At 57.0% G+C, this 26,972-nt stretch overlaps 1 protein-coding gene across 2 annotated transcripts in view; it reads right to left on the bottom strand.

Annotated features, from left to right (window-relative positions):
* The window catches only part of HHIPL1 (HHIP like 1), a 30,674-nt gene extending 21,844 nt beyond the window's left edge, over positions 1-8,830 (bottom strand). The window contains exons 1-2 of one of the 2 annotated variants that reach the window (XM_027520957.1): positions 8,526-8,830; positions 1,216-1,862 (exon numbers count right to left, since the gene is read on the bottom strand). In XM_027520957.1, the coding sequence (XP_027376758.1) occupies positions 1,216-1,862; positions 8,526-8,807 (929 nt within the window). In that variant the 5' untranslated portion in view covers positions 8,808-8,830. Of the gene's footprint in view, positions 1-1,215; positions 1,863-4,170; positions 4,411-8,525 lie in introns of those variants that run through there. The other variant, XM_027520958.1, reaches the window with a different exon arrangement.
* Between the last annotated feature and the right edge of the window lie 18,142 nt (positions 8,831-26,972).

Genomic DNA, 26,972 nt, shown 5'->3' with positions numbered 1-26,972 from the left:
GGAGATGAGATTGGGGGGGGTGGGGGGGGTGGGAGGGAGGGAGATTCAGGGTTTTTCTCCCTCCCTCTCTCTCTCTCTGCTTCAGGCAGTGTCTTGGCAGTAGCTGCACCTCTTCCCTGGCTCCAGCTGCCCCCACCCAGACCCACCATGGTTCCAGCTTCTACCCAGCGGCCCCAGCTCAGGGGCTCCAGGAACCCTGCCTCTCACAGTCCAAGAGGTGAAGTTAGCTCCCTTCAGTGCTGAACTCGGGGTTGCCTCCCTTCTTCCCCCCCCCCCGCCCCCCCATTTCTCATTCATCATTTCCAACACCTGAGCAACTAATTCCCAGTATCAAATTCTGCCTATTTGAATTACCTGGCACAGGACTTATTTTCCTATTGGAGACAGATTATGTATGCCCTTCACACCAGGCTAGGTCAAAAATTGTTCCTTGCTCAGTCCTGTCTGACTCTGCAACCAGGTGGACTGCAGCCCCCCCAGGCTCCTTTTGTCCATGGAATTCTTCCAGGCAAGAATACTTCTCCAGGGGATCTTCCCTGACCCAGGCATCAAACCAGGGTCTCCTGCATGGCAGGATGGCAGATTCTTTGTCTGAGCCGCCAGGGAAGCCCTGTCACACCTGTTTTCAAAACAGTTGGAGCATAACTAATACCCAAAAAGCAGGCTGGGTATTGGGAGGAGAAGAAGCCTGGAGGCAAAGGACAGATAAACATGCAGTTGGGAGGGTGGGAAGGAGCAATTTGCCTGGGGGTGGAGTGTGGAGGTGACAAGGAGGAGGTGGGGGCCAGCCAGGTGAGAATGGTCCCTTGGGGCCAGAGCTGGGCGGGTGGGAGCAGTGGGTTGAAAGGGTTCCTGGGAAGGAAGCAGACAGATTCGAGTTCCAGCTCTGACATTTCCTAGCTGTGTGACCTAGCAGTCCCTTCACCTCTCTGAGCCGCCACTTCCTCATCTGTAAAATGGGGCTGTATGAGAACCAAGTGAAATGAACCGTCTAAAGTACCTGATTCAGGAGCTGGACTCAAGTCCCCGTGATGTCTGTTTGGCAACTGCCTCTCCCTTGAACTCCTAGGGGACTCAGCCCCCTTACTGGGTGTGACGGTCAAAATATTTCACACCCCTCGGGGCGCAGCGCAGATCCAATGGACCATTGCCTGTGCACAGCCTTGCCAGATCTCAGCCCGCCCCCTCCCGGCCTGGGCTCCCGGGGGGAACCACCTCTCAGAGTCGTGGTCCACAGCGTTGACGTCATCCTCCGAGACCCTGAACTCGCTGATGCGGATCCACTCGTCAAAGCCGACACCCACCGAGTAGTAGACGTAGAGCTTGCCGTTGTGCCGGAAGCTGGGGTGGAAGGCCAGGCCCAGGAAGCCCCGCTCGTCGCCCTCCCAGGGCGAGGTGAGCACGGCGCGGCTGATGTTCAGGAAGGGCTTCTCCAGCCGCGAGCGGTCGGGCAGGTAGACCCACACCAGCCCCAGCTGCTCGGCCACGAAGAAGCGGTGGGTGCCGTCCCGGGCGTGGACCATGGCTACCGGGTTGCGCAGCCCGTTGGCCACCTCCTCCAGGCACAGCTGCAGGCAGCCCTCGGCGTCGGCCACCACGCGGCCCAGGTTGGAGTTGAGGTTCTCGTTGACCAGCAGGCGCGGGAAGCAGTAGTCGGTGTCGTCCAGGGACAGCGAGCGGCAGAGCTTGGCGCGGTTGCCCTCCAGCGCCCAGAGCTCGCGGTCCGGAGACAGATGCCGGAAGAGGCCCCGGCACGTCTGCCACATGTCCAGACAGTAGTCCTCGCAGAGCCCGGGCACCGTCCGCAGGGGCGTGGACGGGTCCTCCGCGTCATAGAGGTGGGCCGCGTAGGGCGAGCATTCCTGCAGAGACAGGCACGCGCAGGGATGCTCTGGGCGGGGCTTACCAGCCGTGTGACCGCGGGTGGTTCACCCCATCTCCTAGAGCCTCAGTCTGCTGATCTGTAAAATGGGAAGACGCCGTCTGTCCGTTCCACCCACATACAGCCCCAGGGGCCCTGCATCTCCTCACCTTCCTCCTTTCTCTTGCCTTGATGCTTCTGTTAGAATAACCACACTATGACTACTCCTGCTACTAACAACATCAGGAGCTACTCTTAAGCACCTACTGTCTGCCAGAAAGGATCTGAGGCATTTTAATATTTTTTTCTTTTATTTATTTTAAAAATAATATTTATGTATTTGGCTGCCCCAGGTCTTAGTTTCGGCCCTCGAGATCTTCAGCTGTAGTATGTGACAGGGCTTCCCTGGTGGCTCAGATGGTAAAGAATCTGCCTTAATGCAGGAGACCAGGGTTTGATCCCTGGGTCAGGAAGATCCCCTGGAGAAGGAAATGGCTACCCACTCCAGTACTATTGCCTGGAGAATTCCATGGACAGAAGAGCCTGGCGGGTTACAGACCATGGGGTCCCAAAGAGTTGGACACAACTGAGTGACTAACACATGTGAACTTTTGCAGCATGTGGGATCCAGTTCCCTGACCAGGGATCGAACCCGTGGCCTTCTGCGTTGGGAGTGCAGAGACTTAGCTACTGGGCCACCAGGGAAGTTCCACTTTCTCTCTTAATATGCTGCCTCCGCCCTATACCTCCATGATTCACTCCACTTTTTTTTTTAGATCCCTACTCAAGGGCACCTCCAGGAAGGTCTTCACTGACCACCCATCCATCACCCCCATTTCCTCCTGACCTCTGTTTTGGCTTAAAACAGAAAACAACAAAAAAAACAAACACTGTAACGTTCCCTGATAATATAATAAAAATCAGTGGGTTTACTCGGTTATTGTCTGCCTTCCGCGGAACCTAATTCCACAAGGGCAGGAATTTTGCATGCGTTGGCCCCTGTCGTATCCCAGAGCCCGAGATGGTGTCTGGCATACAGGAGGCCCACGGTGAATACCTAGACACCATGCTGGACACTGACTCACCCTGACCAGCCCTGCGTGGGGATAAGTGCTCCTCCCTCCATCGTTTAATCCCCACAAGAGCCCACGATGGGGGCTCCCTCCTGCACACGGGGAGAACGAGGTGTGGGTCCCCCAGTGGCACTCAGCACCATTCGGTGAGCATGGAGGATGTGGGTTTGGTCTCAGGTGGACCCCATCCCCCCAGCACCGGGGAGGTGACGCGTGTACACATGCGAGTACCTTGATTACACTCCTCCCCCACTTCCTCTGTCCCCCTGGCCACCAGGACCCGCTTCCCTCCTTCCCTCTGACCTTGGGTTAGGCCCCTCCAGGCGGGGCCCTGAGCCTGTCTCCTGCGGCCAGACCAGATTCTCTGTGAGATGAATCAGACCCTCTCCTCCCCTGCTCCCCCTCCCCTCCAGGACTTCTTCAGACCCTCCTGACCTCACTGGCCCCTTTTCCGGCTCTGCTGGGCTGTGACTCCATGAGACAAAACCCAACAGCTATGGCTCCCTCCTCCACCACCCCCTGGGGGCTTCCCCACTGACGAGACACTTGGGATCCCACTCAGCGCCCGCCTGGGCAGGATCTGGAAGGCGGGGGCCTGATGTGGCAAACCTTGGGCCCCTGGGAGAAGGAAGCTGATGGATAAATTGTTCTGTCTTCCTCTGGGCTCACCACCACAGCCCCCCCACACCCCTGCCCGGGGCCAGTCCTGATCTGCCGTCTATACAGTTTCTTGGACCCATGGTCTCGCCAGCTCAAGCATCAGTCACATTTGGCAGCAGCCAACTTGCAACTGCATCCTTGATGGCTCTCTCTCTGCCCCTGGTCACTCCTGCTGGCAGGGTCCACTCACCCTAAGAAGGGAAAAAACCCATGCACTCTGGCCCAGGTTCTGCTTTCTGAGAACCTATGTGGAGACAACCAATGTGACCAGGCCTCTCCCAGCTTCAAGATCCAGAACCCACCATCTGAGAGCTGAAAGCCCCCTCCCAACCCCCCGCCCCCCAGAGCAAAGGTCTCAGCACCCCAGGCTCTCTAAGGACTTCCCTCAGCTAGAGCCTCTGACCGAGCCCCCAACCCCCATCCCCCACCCCCACCATGAGCTCACCAGGCTAGGGCCTGTGGGTCTGACTCAGCCCCCGGCCCCCGGAGGCCTCCAGGGATGCTTGTCCCCCAGTAGGGGAGGCACAGACAGGCCCACACTGCCCATTCCCAGGCAGGGCCCTGCTGGGCTCCTACCTGAGGCCCCCAGGGGCCATGGGTGGCAGGCTGCCCTCTTGGCTGGGTTCTCAGGCTCCTGGCCAGAGGCCACACCCTCCTTTTACACGATTGTGGCTTTTGGTCACACCGTTGGCCGGTCCTCCTGGCCTGTCTCCTGCTACCGTGGGGCTGAGGGCCACTTGGTGACGTGCTTGTGGTCTGGTGAGCACCGTCCTGGGCCCAGACAGGGAGGCCGTGTTCCATGTGTTCCAGACGGCCCAGCCCTGGCCTCTGTGCTGTGGCCCCTCTCTCACGCTTCCCCTGGAGGCCCCGTGAGTCCCGCCAGCAGCTGTGGGTGGATCAGAGAGGGTCTGTGCGCACACACAGCTCATTTCTGCTTTTCGAGGTAGGGTCATGGTGATTCCTACTAGATATGAGAAGCTGAGGCTCCAAGAAGGCCACATGCCAAGAAGTGGCCAAGCCACGGCTCAGACCCAGGTCTCATGACACCCAGACCAGGGCTCTTTTCAGATCACTCACCGGAATTTCATTCAACAAGTGTTTACTGCGTTCAGACTCCGAGCCAGGCACTGTCCTTGGCTCCAGAGACAGTGGGCAGCAAAACAGATTTCTGCAAGCCAATCAGATCCCAACCCATGGGACTTCTCTGGTGGCTAAGACTCCACACTCCCAATGCAGGGGGCCCAGGTTCCATCCCTGGTCAGGAAACTATATCCCACATGCGACAGCTGAGTTCTCACGCCACAACTAAAACTCCTGTGTGCCACAGCTAAGACCTGGCACGGCCAAATAAATAGCAAAAAAAAAAAAAAAAAAAAAAACCCCAGCAACTAGCCTCACAGTGGTCAGTTGGGGGAGGCAGCAGAAAACCCATGGAAAGCCAGCCCAGTATCACATTGCTTAGCTGTCTGTGCCTTTCAGCACAGGGACAACCAGCCTGCCCACGTTACTGCCCAAGGCTGCCTCTGTGCGGTCGCTGACACTCATGACCCACGGCCCAGAGTCCCGAAGGCTTCTATGTCCTTCATCTACTCTTTAGGAAGACTGAGTCTTTTTTTTTTTTTTTGATTGTGCCATGTAGGTAGTTCCTTGACCAGGGATCAAACTCTCAGCAGTGAAATCACAGAGCGCTAACCACTGGACCACCAGGGAATTCCCCAGGAAGACTGAGTCTTTGCACACAATATTCACTTGTAGGACATTCCCTCCTTGCCCAGTTCGGCATCTGGCAAACTCCTATGCATGCCTCAAAGCCCGACTCAATAGCCTTCTCTTACACCTCTGTTCCCTGACTCCCCTGGCCCTTGTGGATGCTCCTACAGTTCTCTGCCCACGTCTCAGACCAACATTCACCTAAATGCAATTCTGTAGCTTGCAGCGTGAGCTCTGTTTCTGCTGCACCTCCCCATTGTTCAGGTGGTCTGCTTGACTAGAACTGAGTTATCTCTGTGTGTCTGTCCACCCACTAGGCTGTAGGACCCTTCAGGGCAGGGATTCCAGGGCCCAGCACATGGTGAGGCTTCAAGAAGACAGGTGATACGGCAAAGTGATTAAGAGAGGGGTTCTGGAGTCAGAGCACACAGGAGACTGAATCGACCATTCCCTGAGTGGCCTTGGCCAAGTTCCTTACCCTATCTGTGCCTACGTCCCCATCTATAAAGGGGAAGAAATTCCCAAGAGAAATAAACTGAAGCATAGCATTATTGGGATAAATACACTGAAGCGATACATGTGTTTTCTGAGTAAGTGCTCAAACAAGTTGGACTATCAAGAGGCAACTCAGTGTTCCCTCCTCCAGGAAGGCTTCCTTGACTTTTTCAGGGCAAGCTCTGCCTCTATGGTGACCCTTGGGGAGAGCCTTTGGCCCATTCTGATAAGTGTCTCTGTGTCTCCTGAATTGAACAAGGAGACTTTTGAGAACTGGGTTTGTGACTGGCCAACTGCCGCTGGGCCCAGCACCCAGCACAGGGCCAACTCCTGACAGGCTCCGAAGCACTGTCTGCCCAGTGGCTGCACCTGCAGAGCATGTTGTGCACAGACTTCTATCAGAAACCAGGCTTTGATGACTTGGGGCACTTAGAGGCCATCGCAGTCACGTGGAGGTTTGTTGCATGGACTGGCTCTCATCAACCTGGGACCTGAGCTACCACATGTCACAAGCTCTCTCTTCTCCTTCCTATGACATCAGATGGACCAGGGCAAAGCCTCAGGAAAGGGTCTGAAGGGGCCAGGAGGGACTACTGCCATCTGGCTAGGTAGCCATCACAGGCATCTGGAGGAGTCGTGGGTGTCAGATGGGCGCATGTTCTGGGGGGACTGTGGGCGCAGGCATGTTTCATGGTCTCTTTTGCTATCAGGAGTCCAGGCAGATGTGAGTGCCTGAATTCCATCACTGACTGGAACTTGTAAACAAGGCACCTCGGCCCCCTCCCCTGGTGGAAGTCAGGAGGTGCTGAGTCCAGACTTGGCCTTGGCTTGCTGGGAACACTGTCCCCGGTCCAGCGCTCTCCCTCCCTCCCGAGGCCCTCCAGGGAAACCATGATCCAGCCTCTGCTGCACTCTCCAAGCTCGCTCCAGACATGAGGTCACTCCCGAGACGCCTGGGGTGAGATGCTAGCAGCCATCTTACCACAGCTTGCTCAAGGCCAGGCCATGCTGGGACGGTTCCCAAGGACAGAGGGGAGCCTCCTGCCAGGGGGAGGGTAGCGGGGCTGGCCCTTCCCTTCTTCCTCCGAAGACCTGCCTACCTTCAGTGCCCCGCTGAGCCTGGCACATAGTAAATGCTCAATTAAAACAAAAAGGCAAAAAATACGGAATAGACGCATGAACTCTTCTACGTGACTGACATGGGAAGACTACAGGATCTGATCCTCCGGGGCCCCCAGATTGGTGAGGGAGGTGAACGTTTGACTGCACCATTCTCGCTCCCCTGAGATGCACAGCGTGGGGGCTCAGGGGAGTCCACCAAAAGAGAGAGCCCTCGCAGCCCCTCTTATTTCTTGCTCAGACGATGGCTCACTCACATGGGCAATGAGTGTGGCCCAAGTGTCACCACGGCCACTTCCGGGTTGTATGATCACCAGGCCAGTCCCTGCCTCTCTGGGCTTCCCTGAATCAGCCTCTGGGCCCCACTCCGTCCCCGCTTGGGGCTGGGCGGCCACTGGGGACCAAGGAGGCCTAGAGAAATCCAGGCAGAATGGCTCCCTGAGCTCTGAGTGTGTGTCATTCAGTCTTCTCGGCAAGCGGGGGGTAGGAGGGCGGGGAAGCTTAGGCCTCCCCCAATGTAAACATGATGCAACTGAAGTGGAGGGATGACCTGTCCGGGATTGTGAGGCCAGGAAGTGGCAGAGCCAGGGTCAGGCCCTAGTACGTCTGAATCCAAGCCAGCCCCGGTTGGCCCCACCCCTCCCACCAGCACCTGCCCCCAATGGCAGAAGGCTGGGACTCTCCACCCACGGGTCCTCTCACTTTCCCGGGACTGGGCCTGGGCCTGCCTTCGGACTTCTCAGCCTTGACCCAATACCCTCCAGGGGGTGGGGTCATCAGGCTCTCTGGAGTCAGGAAAATGAACAACCGAGGCACAATCTGGTGTGAGGAGAAGCCGGGGTTTAGCTCTCAGAGGAGGGACAGGGGCCAAGAGGCTTCACCACAGGGATGTCTTGGGTGGTCTCCGAGGATGAGCGAGCCTACGCTGGGTGGGAGCACCATCCCAGGGAGAGGGCACAGCACGAACCTAGGGGGTCTGGAACCGCCTGGCACATCTCACCTCTGGGGTCACGCACGGTAGGAGCCCCAGTGGGTGTCAGGGTCCCGCAGTCTGGAGGGGCCCTCAGAGCACTCCTTCAGGTTCGGGGGAAAGGCCCTCATTGAGAGCAGGGTCCCCCAAACCCCTCGACAAACCCAAGCCCAGCGCGCCGATCATGCCCTCTGCAGGGGTCAGTGGGCGCCCCCCTCCCCCCAGGGGCAACACAATGGAGCTCAGCAGGACAAAAGCTTCCCATCCTGGAGCTTGGACAAGGGAAGGGCCCTTCGGGGCCGGGGCACTGAGGGCATCTTTAGGCGGTGCCAAGGCAGAAGAGCCCCCCAGACTCGGAGGGAGCAATGATTTCATCAGGAGGAGAAACCGAGACCCAGAGAAAACCTAAGTCACAAAGTTAGTGATGGCAAAGCCCACAGACATCCCAGGATGCCCGACTCCCCGCCCCCTGCCAAATGACTCCCGCCCGGAGGCTTCTGGTTCCGAAGCCCTATGCCCAGTCTCGATCCTTCTCGCCCAGTAGGGTTGCCACCGCCGCCACCCTCGCATCTGGGACCGAGGCCCCGCGCGCGCGCCCTCCCGCCGCGCGCCCCGCACGGCCAGCGCGCCAGCTCACCTGGCACAGCAGATCGAGCGCGTAGCCGGCGCACTCGGCCCACATCGCGGCGTCCACGCGCGCCGCCACGGCCCCGAAGCGCCGGGCCAGCGCCGCGTCCTGCTCGGGAGTGCAGCAGCCGAAGGCCGAGTACTGCGAGCAGAAGCGCAGCGGCTGCGGCGGCCGGAAGGGCGGCCTGAAGTCCAGGCACTGCGGGTGCGCCGCGGCCCCGAGCGCCCGAAGCACCAGCAGCGCCAGCAGCGTCCCGGCCCCGGCCCCGGCCCCGGCCCGCCGGCCCGCCATGCCGCCGCCCCGCTCCGCCCCGGCCCGGCCGGCGGAGGAAGAGGCGGAGGGAGGCACCCCCGGCCCAGTGCGGCCCGCGAGTAGCCGCCGGCCGCGCCCTGAGCGCCCGCCTCCCGCCCCGCCGGCAGCCTCCCGGGACGCCCGCCCCGCAGAGCCTCGGGTTGGGAGACCTGGAGACCTCCTGTGCTAGGAGGTCACCTCTGGCCCGGGACTGAGCGCAGAGGGGCGCGGTGCACAGCTCGGGCAACCTCCAGGATCCGGAGTCTGGCGGTGACCTGGCCTCCTGGGGCCGGGTGCGGACTGTGTTTCCCCTTTTCATCTGGGATGCAGCTGTCTCCCCCCGGGGTTTTCAGCCCAGGAGGTGCGGGAGACTCTGACTGGGCCAGGGGAGGGACACCATGGGGCCCGTGGTGGAAATTCTCACAAAATCACTTAAAATGGGAGCACGGTCATATAAAAAGGTGGTGGCGCTGGCCTGGGACTCACAAGGTGGGGAAGGAGGTTGGGGCCGCCTCCAGAGTCCACCGTGGACGCCCACTCCAGGCTTCTTCGCCTTCTCCGCTCCTGGGCAGCAGCCTCCAGACAGCCTGGCGCTGTAGAGCCTCCTCCCTCCGGCTCCTGCCTGGGTGAACCTCCAGCTGTCTACCCTCCAGCTTCTGCTGGGCATCACCACCCGGATGACGGAACCAGCATCACCACCCGGGTGTCGGAATGGGCAGCCGCAGCAGACGTTTCTCTCCCCCATCCCCATCAGCTCCACTCCACAGAGCCCTAGAGGTTTTTCAGAAAGGCAAATACCATGGGGGTCCTTGCCCTGCTGAGCAGGCCTGAGGCCTCTCAGAGCCCAGAGACGGGATTTGAAAACTCTCTTGAGCAAGCCAGTCCCCCTGAAATGCTGCTTCTGAGGCCCAGAGATTCTGATGGCCCCCCTGTAGAACTCTAATGCAAGAAATTCTGGAATTACTCTTTGAGCTACCCTGGTATACAACACATAGGGCAGAATGGAGTTCACCTGCGGCTCCCACTGCCCAGACAGGACCCTGCTACACACACACACACACACACACACACACACACACACACACACACACTGCCCCCCACTGCCAGAATTTCAGAGCAAGAAATCCCCCCAGGGCATACTCTTCCAGGTGGGCCTTAGCACTTGCTTCTCCCAAGAATGCTCTTCTCCGTCTTCTCAGCCTGGCAAACTCCTACTCAGCCTTCATGGCCCCAACTCACACACCCATTCTGGGCAGGTCTCTTTGGGCTGCCCTGGGGGACAGGATCTGTGTCTTTGTGCCAGCCCTCGTGGCAGGACTGAGGGTGACCTTGACTCTGCAGGACTCTAAGCTCCCTGAGGTATGTGCTTTAGGCCTGGACACGTACCATGTGTGAGCCAGGGTGTCCACAGCACGTCAAACATCTCTAAGTACTTAAAATGTGGGGGGGGGGGTGGACTTCCCTGGTAGTCCAGTGGTTAAGACTCCCCATTTCCACTGCAGTGGGGGCACAGGTTCAATCCCTGGTCAGGGAGCTAAGATCCACGTACCTCATGTCATAGCCAAATAAATTAAATAAAAACAAAATCTCTACCATGACCAACATGCTCTATAAAAAAAAAAAAAACAATAAAATGGAGAATTTAATGTAGAGAATTGATGCCCAAGAAGCTGTACAGGAAACAGTGAGGCAGCCTGGAGACTAGCAGGAAGATTCTACAAGTACCTGACTGGAGGAACAGCGGGGAGCATCACTACAACCAAGGGGCTAGGTCACCTGGCCAGAGCTGGGTGGCCAGCGGGCATGTCTGGTGGAACTGGAGACAGTCCCCGTTAGAGACTCTGTTTCAGAGGGAAAGAAATCCTCCGGCTTCTCCCTTCCTCTGGCCTTCTGGCTCTTCTCACTGGCCTACCTTGCAGGGGAGGCTGAGGCTGCAGCCTGGGAAGTGCTGGGGCCCTTCTACAGGCCATGGGGGCAAGGGCAGGGCCAGACGGGAGCTGCGGAGGGCTTGTACAGTGGCCCCTTCCTCCCAGCCTGGAGCCACCCAGGGCAACGGTCCCTGTCTCAGACTGAGTGGCTTGTAAGCAGCAGAGATTTATTTCTCACAGTTCCAGAGGCTGGAAGTTCAAGATTAGGCTGACAGCACAATTGGGTTCTGGTGCTGGCTCTCTTCTGCATTGCAGGCATCTATTTTCTTGTTGTGTCTTCATGTGGCAGAGAGAGAGAGGGAGAGGAAGCTCGTGTCTTTTCCCAAGGGCACTAATCCAGCTCATGGGGGCTCCACTCACATGACTTAATGACCTCCCAAAGGCATCACCTCCTAATACCATTGTCTTAGGGATTAGGATTTATGTTTGGAGGAGCATGAACATTCAAATAAGATTTTTTTTAATGTATTATTTAATTACTTTATATATTTTTGGCTCTCCTGGGTCTTTGTTGCCTCAGGGGCTTTTCTCTAGTTGCATGAGCAGGGGCTACACTCTAGTTGGGGTGTGTGGGCTTCTCATTGTGCTGGCTTCTCTGGTGGTGGGGCACTGGCTCTGGGCACTCAGGCTTCAGTAGCTGTGGCTCCCGGGCTCTCGAGCACTGGCTCAGGAGTTGTGACGCACAGGCTTAGCTGCCCAGCGGTATGTGGGATTTTCCCAGATCAGGGATTGAAACCACGTCTCCTGCATTGGCAGGCGGATTCTTTACCACTGAGTCCCCAGGGGAGTCCTGCAGGGACGAAAACATTCAGATCATAATAACAGCACATCAACACAGGCTCCTGGAATGTGTGTGAGGGGCTGGGAGTGCGGGGGTGGGGGGACACGGAGCCTGGGCCATAGCCTTGAGCTGCGGGGACAGCCTCACCAGGGCCCAATGTCATTGCCACAGGAGTTTCTGGAGATGGCCAGGCAGACACCTTCCCCCCTAACATACACGTCTGGACACCGCCAGCCACTCAGGCAGAGTCTGAGGCCACGGCGTCCTGCTGAGCCCCCATCCCCACATGGGTGGAACAACTTTTAGAGATGTGTTTGTTAGTTCATTTGAAAAATGTTCATTAAGCAGCTACAGGGCACTTGGCTCAAGGCCCCTGTCCCCACCTGGCTGTTTTCGGGGCATGCTGGGCTGTCTGACCTCGGAGAAGGCCTGCTGTCTGGGGTCCCGAGGAGGGGGGCCTGGGGGCCGGGACTCCTCTGACTGCTGCCCCTATCATGGGGGCACGCTTGCCAGGGTCCCCAGCACTCTTTCCAGGTCAAGGCAGTGTGGACGCAGTGTTTGTGCTGAGGTCCGCTGTGCAGACGAGGAAACACGGGCCGCAGCACACAGCAGGTGGGCGTTGGGGAGCCAGGGTCTGCGGTTCCTCTCCGCGCGCCAGAGCTTGCAAGTTCTCACTCCTGTCTCACCAGTAAGACAAAGGGCGGGGCTTCTCCGCCGGTCTAGTGGTTAAGAATCCAACTGCCAATTCAGGGCACAAGGGTTCGATCCCTGGCCCAGGAAGATCCCACATGCCACGGAGCACCCGAACCCGGGCACCACGACTCCTGAGCCTGTGCTCTATAGACGGTGCTGGGTAACAAGAGAAGCCACTGCAATGAGAAGCCTGCACAGCAATGGCAGCAAGAGCAGCCCCAGTCGATGCACTTGGAGAAAGCCCGCAGGCAGCAACAATGGCCCAGAATAGCCATAAATAAATAAATCTTTTTAAAAAAAGAAAGAAAGGAAAAGGAGGAACAGACTGAAAATTGGATCGGTGACTTTTCCTGGACCCATCTGAGAACTGAGGTTTGAGGGTCAACCGCCACTCCTAAATTTGAAGAGACAAGCGAGTCCAGAGTCCCAGGGGTGATCGGATCACTTGGGGCAGAAGGTACTGGATCCAGAACCTGTCGGATGGCCTCAGAGGTCATGTTGATGAACTGCAGGAGGCTTAGTCCATGGGGTCGCTAAGAGTCAGACACGACTGAGCGACTTCACTTTCACCTTTCACTTTCATGCATTGGAGAAGGAAATGGCAACCCACTCCAGTGTTCTTGCCTGGAGAATCCCGGGGACGGGGGAGCCTGGTGGGCTGCCGTCTATGGGGTCGCACAGAGTCGGACACGACTGAAGCGACTTAGCAGCAGCAGCAGCAGTAGTGCCAAGTAGCATGAGGCTGAGGAACTCCTGTGGGGCCCGGTGGTCACAGTCTAAAGGAAGAGGGACTTTATCGCCAGGGAACCTCACCAAAGACTCCCACAGCTCTTGCAGGGGGAAGGGAGAGCCTGTGGTCCCCTCCCTACCCATCGCGAAATACTCTCACAACCGTCTCAGTAACAAAACCCACTCTCCAGGATTAAGAACCCTACCAGAGGCACGTCCCTGGTGGTGCAGTGGTTAAGAATCCACCTTACAATGTAGGGGCTGTGGGTTCGATCCCTGGTCAGGAAACTAAGATCCACGTGCCTTGGAGTCCACACAACTCAGCTAGAAAGGCTGCGTGCCACAGTGAAGGAACCCGCAGGACACAACGGAGGTCCCAGGGGCCGCAGCTAAGGCCTGACGCGCCCAAATAAATAAATAACTTAAAAAAAAAAAGAATACTAATCAGCATAGGCATGTCAAAAAGAGAGAGAGGCTTTCCCAGAGCCCCATCCACATCGCCTCCCAACACCCCTCGCAAGGCGTCTCCCCCACTCCAGCCCTCTCTAACCTAACTTCTAACCTGCCTGTCTTACCTAAGGGGACAAGCTAAGAACACTAGTGAATGTCACAGCCCCTGAGGGCTGAGCCGGTGGCCTCAGACTAGATGGCCTGAACTTTCACCAATGCCGTCTGGGGCCAGGGATATTCAGGGGATTGGGGACACTGCCTGGGCAGCAGGAACAAAGCTGGTCCTTTGAGCCGATGTGCCCTCGAGCTCCACGTGAGGGAAACAGCGGCGGAAGCCAGGCCTGTGGCTAAGGAAACCTCCGGACTTTCCTCCCCAAACAGTGGCTTCTTGGGTACTTTCAGCCGTTGCTCCCGGGCCCAAAGGCTGCCTTCTTGCCCTTCCGGGTCTCGCCTGGAATGAGACAGACACGCAGTTCTTCCGTCGACACCCTTGATGACCCTGTGGACGACCTTCCCCACCCTCAGCCCGGAATTCCCTACCTCTTGAGTTGGGGATGGGGAGAAGGTGAGGCCAGGCCACTGCTGGCCACTCCGGGTCCCAGCCCAGTGGGCCTGAGGATTGTCTGAGGTCGCAGGAGCATTGCCCACATTTCCAGGAGCCCCGAGGGCACTGTCGGCTGCCAGAACCGGACACACAGACCAGAGGAACACCCAAAGCCTACTCTAGCCAGACTGGGTCAGTGTGGGCTGCCAGCCATGCATCAGCTCCTGCGGAGCAGACGCCCGCTAATTACACAGCCATTAGTTCCTTCTCCAGAGTGACGGGAAAGGCCCCTGACCCGCCTGTCTGTGCAGGGGGCCACTTGCCCTCCCTGTCTCCAGTGGGCAGCTCAAATCGGCTAATCCTTTCTCCCCAGGACCCAGGCCACTCAGCCACAGCAGGAGATTGCGCTAGGCATCCTAGCACGGGAGAATGTGGGAGCTGGGGGCTGGGCTGGTCCCTGCTCAGTCACCCTGGCACCTGGACTACCTGCGTGATGTGGATCACAGCTGGGCAAAGAGCCTGGGGCCAGCAGAGGCTTTTGTAAACACCTCACACCTATGAGAAATCATACAGCGTGGGAGAAAGAACGCCCAAGGACACACCACCAGACTTTACCCACATTAATATTTGACCACATTTGCTTCAGACGTCTCAAGTGTGATTTCAAAACAAGAGGAACTGTGAGGGACAGTGTGAGAGGCCAGGAGGGTTAGTAATCCAGAGCGTGGGCTCTGCCACTTACTGTGACCTTGGACAGGCTGCTTAACCCTTCTGTACCTCAGTTTACTCATCTGTAAAATGGGCTGGCAGGTGAGGCCTGGCACATAGCATGTGCTTGATACACACCTGGCTGGCTCCCACCTTCTGCACCTCACATTGACCTCACGGCCTTTTCCTCTGCTCCTGGGGGAAGTCTTTCTGAAGGCGGTGCATGCAGGTACCACAGAGAACTCAGAACATCATCTAACACCTCCAACTTTGAACAACTGAACTGTGCTCTGCACTTTCACTCTGACTGGCTTCTGTCCCCTCACCCGGTTGGAGATTCGACCGTGTGGATATGGGAGCTTACTCACTGAACTGCTGTCCAGGCCACATCGCATGCTTAGGGCTACTTTCTGTCTGCCTTGCCAGTCACCAAAAGGCAGCTCAGCCTGTCCCTGGACACCTGCTGGCCTGCTGATCTGCTGGTCTCTTTTCAAAATGTCAGGTCCCGGGGGCTCAGGAAGCCACCTTCAGGGCCTCAGTGAAGTGTTCTGACACTGAGCCTGGGGTTCAAACCCCAGTCCCCCCATTTCCTGACCGCACTGTGATTCCTTCAGCACCCTGTGCCTGAGGGTCTCCATCTGCATGTGACCAGGACTTCAGTGGCGACAGCTGGTGCAGGCAGGCGGTGGGAGAAGGTCTCAGGGGCTGGAAGACACCAGCAAGCATGCCTCTGAGTTCACACCTGACCCCCAGAGACTCAGGGTACCTGGGGAGACCTGAGGATCCTGCGGGCACAGGGTAGGGGTGGGGGCAGCCCCCTGATTCACGTGGCCCCCGGGACCTGAAGACGGGGACCTGGTGGCAGACAGCTGACGTGTGTGCATTTGTACTGGTGTGAGGTCAAAGAGGCATCACAAAGCTGCGTCACGCCCAGTTTCTTCTGTTTATTTTTTTTTCTTCTTTTGAAGTTTAAAATCAAACACAGATGTTTTAAAAAGAGGCCAGCTGATTGGCAAGCACCTCACAGCAACCTTCTAGGATGGACATTATTATTAACCCCATTTTACAGATGAGGAAACTGAGGCTCAGGACATTGATACTGCAAGACCAATCAGATACACCCATCAAACACTGCAATACAAGGGCATATCTGTAAACACGGGATGGGAGGAAGTGGGACAAGAGGATGCAACAAGAATTTATGGGTGCCGTGAATGGATGTTGTTGTTACAAACAGCTGCCAACCCTGTGTGTGGTGGTCAAGTCCTATATTGGCTGCAGTCTTATACCCAATGGCCTCAGAATCCCATCTATTGCTCGGCTTGCAGAAACTGGTCTCTGAGCTTGTTAGGGGCTGAAACCAGGACCCAAGGCTCCAGGGGATGCTCAGCCAGTACTGGAATCCTACTGATAACCAAAGGTCATCCCAGGAGAGGGAGTTTAAACCAGAGAGATATGGTTCAGCCCATAGAAAGAGAGTCTTTCCAGGTTGGGAGTTGATTCATTAAGGAGTAAGCTCCCCATTGCTGTAGGCATACAAGTAATTGTCGAGCAGCTTCCTATCAGTGCTTTTGTGACCCGGGGGAAATCCGGTTACGTTCATGTTCCTTTCTGTCCCTGAGTCTCTGAATACTTAGAGCTTTCATGTATTTTTAAGTACAGGCAATATTTCTACAGGGTTCAAAAACCAGAAAGCACAAAATTAAACCAGTGAGGAAGGTTCCTCTCCCACCTGCGCCCAGGCCTCAGCTCCCCTCCTGGAAGCGCAGGGTGATGCTGGGTTCGGGGCCACCCTCCAGAGCACACTCGCTCTTCATTTTTCAATAAGTACATGTTTACGCTGTTTTTATTTCTGTTCTGTCTCCTGCTTGTTTCTCTAACAATGGGTTTTTGGTGGCAGCCTAATGACTTGGGACAGTCCCCTCAAGATGTCCACATGTGTAAGATGGGGGTAAGGTCCACCTCACAGGACTGTTGGGAGATGACCTTTCCCCAGTGACACCCAGCAAAGAACCTGACGTGCGTGTGGTCTGGTTCTCCCAAGAAAGGTCCTATATCAGGGGGAGTCTGGGTGAGCTTACCCAAGCCCGTGCGGCTGCAGCAACTCCTCAGGCCACCAGAGGGCCCCATGGAGCTGCCCAGTCCTTCTGGTGGCCACATCATGTCCCGAGGGGACCCACAGCCCAGCGGAGACTCCGCAGAGGCAGGCAGGCAAACGTGCTCTGGGACTCAGCATCCTGAACTTCCAGGAGCACTGCCTCTTCCTCATCCTGCCACCGTCCTTGTCCAGGAATGCAAGGGCAAGACGCAGAGGCCACCTGTGACCCCCGTCACCTCTCCCAAAAAGAAAAGGACAACAGATTTTAAGCCATCTTTTTGGGTGTTGTTTTCATTCAGAAAAGACAGAGAGCGAGATGTTGCCCCACACACAGCCACGGCCCGCCTGCCCCACCTCCATCGGATCCCCTTAGCCCCCGGGCCCTTGGCTTCTGGCCACTGGGGCTCCCTTCTGCCTTAGCAACGCTCCCCGAGAACCCTGGCCCCTGTGGGACCTCCTCGCCTTCACGCTGCCTATCGACTGATGTGAAAGGGTGAAAGTCTCAGTCGCTCAGTCGTGTCCAACTCTTTGCGACCCCATGGACTGTAGGCCGCCAGGCTCCCCTGTCCATGGAATTTTCCAGACAAGAATACTGGAGTGGGTAGCCATTCCCTTCTCCAGGGGATCTCGCCAACCCAGGGATGGAGCCCAGGTCTTCAGCATCTCAGGCAGACTCTTTACCGTCTGACTGCCGGGGAAGTCCGTTTTCTGCAGGCACCTAAAAATCCACCCTGCCCTCCACTTTGCTCGTGCTGGTGTCTCCCTCTGGGTGCCCTAGGCTTTCTCAAGGCTGTGCCAGAAAGCCAGCCCTCTGGACAGGCTCCAGGCCAAGCACCCACCCCATGGGGAGCCCGCGGGGCCAGCTGTGGGCTGACACTGGCACTGGACTCCCTGTCCTGAGGCTGCAGATGTGGTCTCTGCGCTCAGACCTGGGCAGCTGGGTGGGCTGTGTCCCAGAGGCTGGAGTTAGGTCTTCAGATTTCTACCCCTTTCCCCTTGGTCCCAGGGACAGGACAGAGCAGAAGATGGAGCTGGAATCCTGGCTGGAAACGGGGAGCAGGAACCTGTTAGGCAGGCTTCTCCAGGGCCTCTCAGCTCCAAGGGAACCAGAGGGGCCTGAGGGGCTCAAACACATGGTCCTGGACCCCGGAGCAGCAAGCCCTCTGGCTTCCCCAGCCCAGAGCCGATGCCCGCTGGGGCCACGGGGCTGTCCCAGCCATCCGTGGGAGCCACCATGCCACAAGGACTCATCACCATCAAGTCTGTCTCTTCTCCCGCATCAGGGCAGCCCCTTCTCCACTGTCCCCGCCTGCAGGGATAATGGTGCAAACGTCTATGGAGCATGGGCACGGGCCAGGCATGGTTCCAGCTTGCAGTCTCACAATGACCCTGAGCTTTGCCCTGTTGTGCAGATGGGGAAACAGAGCAGCGGGTGAAGTCACTTGTTTGTATAGTCAAAGCTATGATTTTCCCAGGAGTCGGGCACAAACGTGAGGACCGTAAAGGAAGCTGAGCGCTTTTGATGCTTTTGAATATTGGTGCTGAAGAAGACTCTTGAGAGTCCCTTGGACTGCAAGGAGATCACACCAGTCAATCCTAAAGGAAATCAACCCTGAATAGTCATTGGAGGGACTGATACTGGGGCTGAAGCTCCCATACTTTGGCCACCTGATGCGAAGAGCCGACTCATTGGAAAAGACCCCGGTGCCGGGAAAGATTGAAGGCAGGAGGAGAAGGGGATGACGGAGGATGAGATGGTTGGATGGCATCACCGACTCGATGGACATGAGTTTGAGCAAGCTCCAGGAGATAGTGAAGGACAGGGAAGCCTGGCGTGCTGCAGTCCATGGGGTCTCAAAGAGTCGGACACAACTGAGCGACTGAACAACAGCAGCCATGTACTAACCAGCGGGACATGCTGCCTTTTGGAGCAGGGCTACTTAGCTCGCCCAGGGAGACCGTGCTTTATCAAAACAGCAAGCACCTCTGGTTGAATTTTCAGTGTTCCCATCCGTGAAGCTCTGCTGTCTCCATCACCAAGTGCTTCCAGGAGCAGATGGGCAATGAGTGGCTGCCGGAGTCCAGGATCTGCTGGAGGGTGCGCGAGGCCCCATGCTGTTGACCCAGCCTGCAGACTTGGGCCGCACGGTAGAGCCTCTCATCTTCAGTGTGGTCCTGGGGCGACTGGGACAGGACCCTGCTGAGTTCTGGACACCAGCCAGGCACCTGGCCCCAGTGACACGCCACCCAGACCTGTCTGCCGAGGGCACTGCCCTCCATAGCAGTAATTACAGCTATTATGAATATTCTATTGTAATGACGATAATAACCTTGGAAGCAGTTTTGGCGTCATGGCCAAGAGGCCAGACTCTGTGTCAGGCAGACAGACACACCTTCGCCTCAAGACCTTTGGCCAGTGATACGCCCTCCCTGACCTCAGTTTTCTCCTCTGCAAAAAGGGATGAGGTTGTCGAGGGGTGTCAGTTCTTGTGGGCTGCCCCCCGGTGTGGGGCTGCTGAGGGTGGAGTCCTGGCCAGGCTGGTGGGGACCGAGCTGTGGCCACAGGAAAGGAGGCCCTGGGACGCTGCCACGTGGGGAAGCCTGAGCCCACCGGGCTCCCATGGGACCATCAATTCAAGTTCCCTGGGCTGCAGCACCTGCCTGTTGGGGGCAGACCTCTCGGCTGGCAGTTCTAGCACTTCAACCTTAAGGCAGTTCTCACTAAGTCAGGGACTGAGTATTTCTCCAGACTCCCCTCTGCTAAGGAGACGCGAATGAGACGGGCTGCCCATTTTAGGGGCTTCCTTGGTGGCTCAGCTGTAAAGAATCTGCCTGCAATGCTGGAGATGCAGGTTTGACCCCTGGGTTAGGAAGATCCCCTGGAGGAGGTCATGGCAACCCAGTCCAGTATTCTTGCCTGGAGAATCCCCATGGACAGAGGAGCCTGGAGGGCTACAGTCCATACAGTCGCAAAGAGCTGGACATGACTGAAGCGACTTAGCACACACACCCATTTTAGAGATAGGAAGACTGAGGCACAGGGAGGCTAGGGGCTTGCTTCGGGCCATAGAGGGGGGCCCAAGGCCAGTGCGGGATTCTGAATCTGGCCCCCTCTGCATAGTGAACTAGGCTCCTAGGGTTAAGAAAAGGGGGCCCTGTTCATGGTTGCGTGAACTGGGTAGGAAGGGAGTCAGGTGGCTGACACAGGCCAGCAGTTCTGTGAACAACTTGCACTTATAGGCTGGCTGCTCCAGCTGCCACCTGCCCTATCTCCTCGGGTTCCAGGATGGAGACATGGGGGGAGGAGAAGAGAAGGCAGGTCCCACTTCTGCGTCCATCAGAGTCAGAGAAGGGGCAGTGTGTCCCCGGGGGGAGCCAGGGCTGTACATGCTTTATCTTGCGTCAATTGATAAGAAAACCAGACTTGTCCCAGATTGAGCCCTTGTTGAGACCCTGTGTCTCCACCTTCCCATGTCTCCTGTCTCCACCATAGCCCTGCGGGGCAGGCGTTATTGCTGTCCCACCCACAGATGAGATGAAGTGATGGTTCTGGCCACACAGCGGGTGGGAGGCAGGGCTGCGCTGGAACCCAGGTCCGGGAGCCCTGGGACTCTAGAACCGTCTCATCTCACGTTCCAGGGAGCCACCTGCCAAGAAGGAGGAGCAACTGGGTGTTGTGAGCAGAGCAAGGTGGAGAGTCAGCTCTGGGCTCCAATTCCTGGCTCCACCAAGCCCTTGGCAGCCCCCTGGCCCTTCTGAGAGCCCAGCCCCTCTCCTGCAGTCCTGGGTAACTTCCCCCTTCTTGCTCACGTGCTGAGTGCTCAACACCAGTAAGTTTCCAGCTTCCTTTCCCTTGATAGTAAAGCACATAGTAGGTACTCGATAAAAGTAACTTTCCATCTTCCACTCTCCTGATGATAAAGCCAAGTGTTCTCTCCCAGACAAAATATTTACATTCTAGGAGAAACGCTTGCCTTAAGAAGGAACGTGAGGGATGGTGGAATTCGAGGCGGCAGCGGGTCGTGTCAGGCCAGGAGGCAGCTAGGGAAGACTCTTCGCGTTTCTCAGATCACAGAGAGCAGCAGCCCTGGGGAGGCTGGTGCCGCCCGGGGAATGCCAGGGTCCTGCCCTTCTTCCCTGCCAAGTGGGGTTCTCATCATCTGAAACGCACCACTTCGAAAAACCACCCAAGCGCTCCAGGCTGAGCTCGTTTCACAATCTTGAGCTAATAGAGAAGGATTTCCCTGGACTCATACATACTTTTGAGATGTGTGGTTCTCAGGCCAGCCTTAAAGGGAAACAGGCATTCAAAGACATGCAGAATAAGGCTTTTCCAACACCATTCACCCTTATTAAATCACACAGAAACACACACACATGCTCATCATTAAAATGATAAAAGCCTGTGCTGACAACTCTGTAGGAAACAGTACACCCAGGAAGGCTAGAATGTTTTCCCCCAGCTCTGCTGCCTACAGAACTCAGGAGTCCCCCTGCAGTGTATGAACCTCCTCTGCCATAAAGACGTCCTCGCTTCCCGTCAGTCATGGCTCCTCATGGCAGTTCCCATAGCAAGACTCTGTCCCCTTCTCTACTGAACTTGAGGACAGGGATCGTGGCTCCTGGCTCATTCATTCACCCGGTGAGTGCAGAGAGTCCGCCCCAGCCCAGCATTTTGCGCACGGGGGTCTGTGATCCTCACTGACCCTTGACCTGGAGAGCATCCTTATTGGAGAAGTGAGGAAAGCAAGGCTCAGAGAGGTTCAACCATTGGTCTAAACCCAGCTGGCTCTGAGCCTGGGCCCTTTCAGCAGCACAGAACTGCCTCTGCCGGGGTCTGGTCCTGCCTGGGCTCTGAGAACCCTGAGATCCCAGGGTGTAAGTGAGGGGCCAGGAGACAGGGCCACAGCACTGGGCATTCGGTGGCGGGGGGCATGAACGGGGAATCCAAGGGCCTGTGGGAGCCTGATGGGCTGGGAGTGGGCGTGGAGAAGGACTTTACAAACCCGTGTCCAGGCAGTGTGGGAGTCAGCCAGGTGAGGAAGAGGGACAGGGCATCCGAGGCACGGGGAACCCTGTGTCCCAAGGGTGGAGGTGTGACAGGTAAGGGCGGGTATGGAGGCAAGCTCTTCACGCTGTCCTTTCGGTGGAATGGAGGATGCAGGCTGGAGAGGAGGGCAGCCGAAACTCCCCGGACGCAGTGTCCTTTCGGCGGAATGGAGGATGCAGGCTGGAGAGGAGGGCAGCCGAAACTCCCCGGACGCAGTGACCTGGGGGCAAAGCGTGCCTGTAAATCGGTGTGGTCTGATGTGAGAGGGTCTCTAAAGGTGGGCCACAGGACTCTGCCTTCTGCTCGGCTCGTTTCAATCAAGCATCTGCATGAGCCCCGGGAGGCTTGCTTCTCAGACGTGCCAGTGGCAACACCCCCGTGAGAACACAGCATTTCCAGGAACCTCAGCAGGTGAAATGGGGGACTGAGACCAACAGAATGGAAGTGAACAAGGAGAGCCGGAGTAACCTGCCTCATGCGCCGAAGCTCGAATGCACAGACTGTTCCCCCAAACTGTCTTTTAAATGAGCATCCCTTGAGGCTGCGATGGAAGACCTGTTTTCCTGGGGCCGCCCACAGAAGGTTCTGTATCAACTTTTTGTGGTCAGCGGGCCCCCTGGGTGAATGCCCCTGTATTGTCCAGGAGGACCTTCTCCAGGGGATCTTCCCAACTCAGGAATCGAACCCGGAACTCTCATTGCAGGCAGATTCTATGCTTCTAATAGGAGCAGGGGGAGTCGACCCTGTGAGGCCAGCCTCTTAGTGCCCAGACTGTCTCTCAGAGCCTGGCACCAGTGGGTTCCCCCTCCCTATTATGTGTCCTGAGCCCGGGAGAATCCTTCAGAGCAGGCAGCTGGTGGCCGTGCCTGTAAGGCCCCCTCCCCCACAACAACAGCTAGAGTTGGCCAAACCCACATAAGCCCCCAGTCCTACCCAGGAACAGCTGTCACGCTGCCCCGAGACCAAAGAGAACCACGGCTAGCTGAACGTCAGCTCTGGGGCAGGGCAATGGGGGTAACACCCTTCCTGCGGGAGTGGATGCACGGCCACTCCTTGTGCCTGTGAAGAAATGTGGACAATGGCTGGGAAAACTCGTCAAGGGGAGACTCGGGAGGCCAGGCGGCCTGGCACACTGCAGGTGCTCAGTAAGCACGATGAGTCGTGGATGAGTCTTCAGGTTGTCGGGCAAGCCAGTTGAGCTGCTCTGCCTCAGTTTATGCAGCTGTAAAGTGGGTGTAATGTCCACAGCCAAGTAAATATTGGGCAAACAGTAGCACAGGGTGGGCACGCAGCCCGGGAATACCCTTCTACCCCACCGGTATAACCTGCAGGCCTCTGAGAGATGATCATGCTGCTTTAGATTGTCCACCTCCAGGGTCAGAGAGCTCACTTCTGGAGTCTGAAACAGAGCAGACATCGCTTGCCTTCAGAGGATTCTTAATAGGGAGGGGGAACCCACTAGTGCCAGGCTCTGAGAGACGGTCTGGGCACTAAGAGGCTGGCCTCACGGGGTCGACTCCCCCTGCTCCTATTAGAAGCACAGAATCTGCCTGCAATGAGAGATTCAGGTTCGATTCCTGGGTTGGGAAGATCCGCTGGAGAAGGAATTGGCAATCCACTCCAGTGTTCTTGCCTGGAGAACCCCATGCACACAGGAACCTGGCGGCTACAGTCCATGGGGTCGAAAAGAGCCAGACACCACTGGGAGGCTAACACTTTTAGTGGGAGCAGGGCCTGAGTGTCCCATAGATGGGCCCTGGAGGGGTGGCCCCCACCTCAGGGGGGCCAGAGAGGCCAGAGGCCCTTTGTTGCCTGAAAAGACGAGGAACCATCAGCTCACTGGGTCTCAGGCCTTCTCTCTGGCCCTTCCCCAAAAGCTGCTGACAGATGTGGATGGCTTTCTGCTTCCTGTGACCTCCACGGAGAAAATCCATCACCTGCTGGCGGAGCCATCCCAGCCGGCCCTGGAAAGATGGTACTGAGTCACCTGGGCCCTCATGGCTCTGGCAGCCATGAACGCGTCAAGCCGGTCATTAGCTCTTACAGGAAGGACCTGACCTGTCATTTTCCTCCGGAAGTGCCGAGGGCGACTTGCCGGCCGCCCCTCCCTGAAGCCAGAGAAAGGCCGGATCCTCCTCCTGGGGCTAGCCTGGATTAGGGATGGGGACCAGGGGCGGGAGAACATCCATCCTTCCGCTCAGGAATCCCACTGCTGGGAACTCGTCCCGAGGAAACAATCGGACAGGAAAACCAAGCTGTGCACAAACACGGCCCCGCGGGAAGTATTTATAATAGTTCAGCCCCGGAAATCACCCTCGTGTCCTGGGGTGGAGGGGCAGCCAAGCACCCCGGCTGCCTAAATAGCACACGGTGGTGAAATTAGGTGAATGGGGCGGCGGTGGCCTAAATAGCACACGGTGGTGAAATTAGGTGAATGGGGCGGCGGCAGTGGCGCCTGGCAGCCGCGGATGAATCACCCTGCGGTTCCCGACGCCCCCAGCCCCACCCCCACCCCCGAATAGGTCAAACAGACCTACTCCAGGCTGCACCCAGAGGCGGTGGATCGGAATCTCCTGGGAAAAAGTTCTGACTGACAAGGGTCTGCGTGATTCCTATCACCAGGCTGGCTGAGAAACCCTGCTTACGGCTAAGATTGCGACTTCAGCCATGCATTGATTTAAACCTTGTTAAATCTTAGTTTTTGCATCTGTGAAATGGGCATAGCCCCAGGCCTGTCCCTGGGATGCTGGGAAGGTTGGTGAGATTCTGGACAGGATGACTCACAGGACGCGGGGCTCTGGGAGCTGCTGTCTCCACTTTCACAGGCTGTGGCTCCCCCTTCCTCTCCCCAGCTCTGTCCCATCACCACTGGGGAAGTTACACCGGTGCATTTTATTAAAAAGCAGAGACATCAGTTTGCAGACAAAGGTTCATATAGTCAGAGCTATGGTTCTTCCAATAGTTATGTACGGATGTGAGTGAGAGCTGGACCATAAAGACGGCTGAGGAGCGCCAAAGCATTTCTGCTTTTGAATTGTGGTACTCGAGAAGACTCTTGAGAGTCCCTTGGAAAGCAAGAGATCAAACCAGCCACTCCTAAAGGAAATCAACCCTGAATATTCATTAGAAGGACTGATGCTGAAGCTCCAATACTTTGGCCACTTGATGCGAAGAGCCAATCATGGGAAAAGACCCTGATTCTGGGAAAGACTGAGGGCAGGAGGAGAAGGAGGTGACAGAGGATGAGATGGTTGGATGGCATCACTGACTCAGTGGACGTGAGTTTGAGCCAAGTCCCAAGTCCTTGCATGTCCCCTGCGCAAGGACAGGGGAGCCTGGCGTGCTGCAGTCAGTGGGGTTGCAGAGAGTCGGACACGACTTAGTGACTGAACAACATGCAGCAGCACCTGCACCCAGCTCACACAGGCTGGTTTGAGGACATCCAGTGCCAAGACGGGCGGGGAGGCTGGTGGGATGTTTCTGCGGGGGTCTTCTCCATGCTCCCCCTACTGGGCCAGGCTTGGTTCCAGCCTGTGGAGGGGAGGATGGAGGCTCTAGGTAGAGCGCGGCAGCCCCGTGCACCTGGTGCAGCAGACTCCAGGTTGGGGAGAATGCCACCCCTTCCCATTCCGTTCCTGCCTGGGTCCCTGAGAGCCAGGGGTTGTCTGAGCCCTTGCTCTGTCACGCAGGTCCCAGTGTTTGAAGGATGATCCTGAGCGAAGCAGCTGGGCTGAGTTCCCCAGAATCTTAAAGAGAGAAGGAAAGCCCGGGCAAAGGCCTGGGGCCGTTAGTTGTTCTGCTGAGGGGACTGGGCTAAGGGACATTCGGAGGCTGGTTGTACACATGGGTCTGGAGCTTTGGGTCCGCATGGGCTGGAGAGGTGTGAGACTACAGAGGGAATTACAGAGTTGTGTTGGTGTGCTCCTCCTGCGACCAGGAAGATCTGGGTGCAGAGTGCAGGGAGAGTGCGGTGTCCCACTCCTGGGATGGGTGAGCCTCTTTCTTAGTAACTTTCAGGATCTCCCATCTTCTCTGGAGGGACTGGGCTGGGTTGGTGGTCTGGAGCCATTGTGTGTGTTCAAGGGGCACTTTGGAACCTTAGAGTCTGGGGCTGCAAACCCAAAGAGATCTGACAGCAGCAAGCTTAGGACTTCCCCACTGGTCCAGTGGCTAAGACTCCACGCTCCCAACGCAGGGGGCCGGGGTTCCATCCCTGGTCAGGGGACTAGATCCCAGATGCCAAATGAAACTAAGACCCGGAGCAGCCAAATAAATAAAAATAAATATCTGTGTTAAATGAACATTTACAAAAAGAAAATAAAAAACAAAAACAGCAAACTCATCAGCAATGAGCATGACTCGGAGCCTGCCTCAGGAGCATGGAGACCTCCGGACCCCCCACGCCGTCAGCTGGACCTTCTGCATGGAGGCGCCTCTCCACTGCCCCCCCAACCCTGCCCCAGCTCCCACACAGCCCCGGGACACCGCATCTAGGCGCAGCCCCAGCTGCTGCCAGCCCTTCCTCTTGGGCAACTGGAGGTACACTCTCAACAGGGCACCCCCACCTGCTGGACAAAACGCTCCTTCCAACAAACCCTGGGAGTGTGGTTTGTGAATACATATAAAGAAAAGTAAATTGTACAGTCAAGTGAAGGGTTTGCAGCCTCCTGGCTGGGTGCCCTCAGGTCGAGAGAGGTGACTCCAGCTCTGAAATTCCAGCCTGACTGCCTCTCACAGGCTCTTTTTTTTTTTTTTTTTTGGCCTACTGGGTCTTTGTCGCTGAGCACCGGCTTTCTCTGGCTGTGGCAAGCGGAGGCCACACTTCACTGTGGTGCTGAGCTTCTCACTGCAGTGTCTTGTTGCAGACAAGGCTTCTTCTCTTGTTACAGAGCACAGGCTCAGTAGTTGCGGTGCCTGGGCTTAGCTGCCCTGGGGCATGTGACATCTTCCTGGACCAGGGACCAAACCCATGTCCCCTGCGCTGGCAGGTGGGTTCTTAACCACTGGACCATTGGTGAGGTCCATGCCTCTCCCTGGCTCTTGAATGTGTCCTCCACCAACCGGCCATGGCAGGGACCCGTTTCAACCCCCTAAATACACACTGAATCTCAGCTTCTGCGGGCATACATGGACATGATAATTCCTGTTCACCTTGCAGGCTTTGCAGGGAGGATGGGAGGAGCA

The sequence above is a fragment of the Bos indicus x Bos taurus genome, chromosome 21 (assembly GCF_003369695.1).
Source record: "Bos indicus x Bos taurus breed Angus x Brahman F1 hybrid chromosome 21, Bos_hybrid_MaternalHap_v2.0, whole genome shotgun sequence".
Lineage (NCBI taxonomy): Eukaryota > Metazoa > Chordata > Mammalia > Artiodactyla > Bovidae > Bos > Bos indicus x Bos taurus.
Note: the sequence above shows the minus strand (reverse complement) of the source record. Positions and strands in the feature narration are given on the sequence as shown.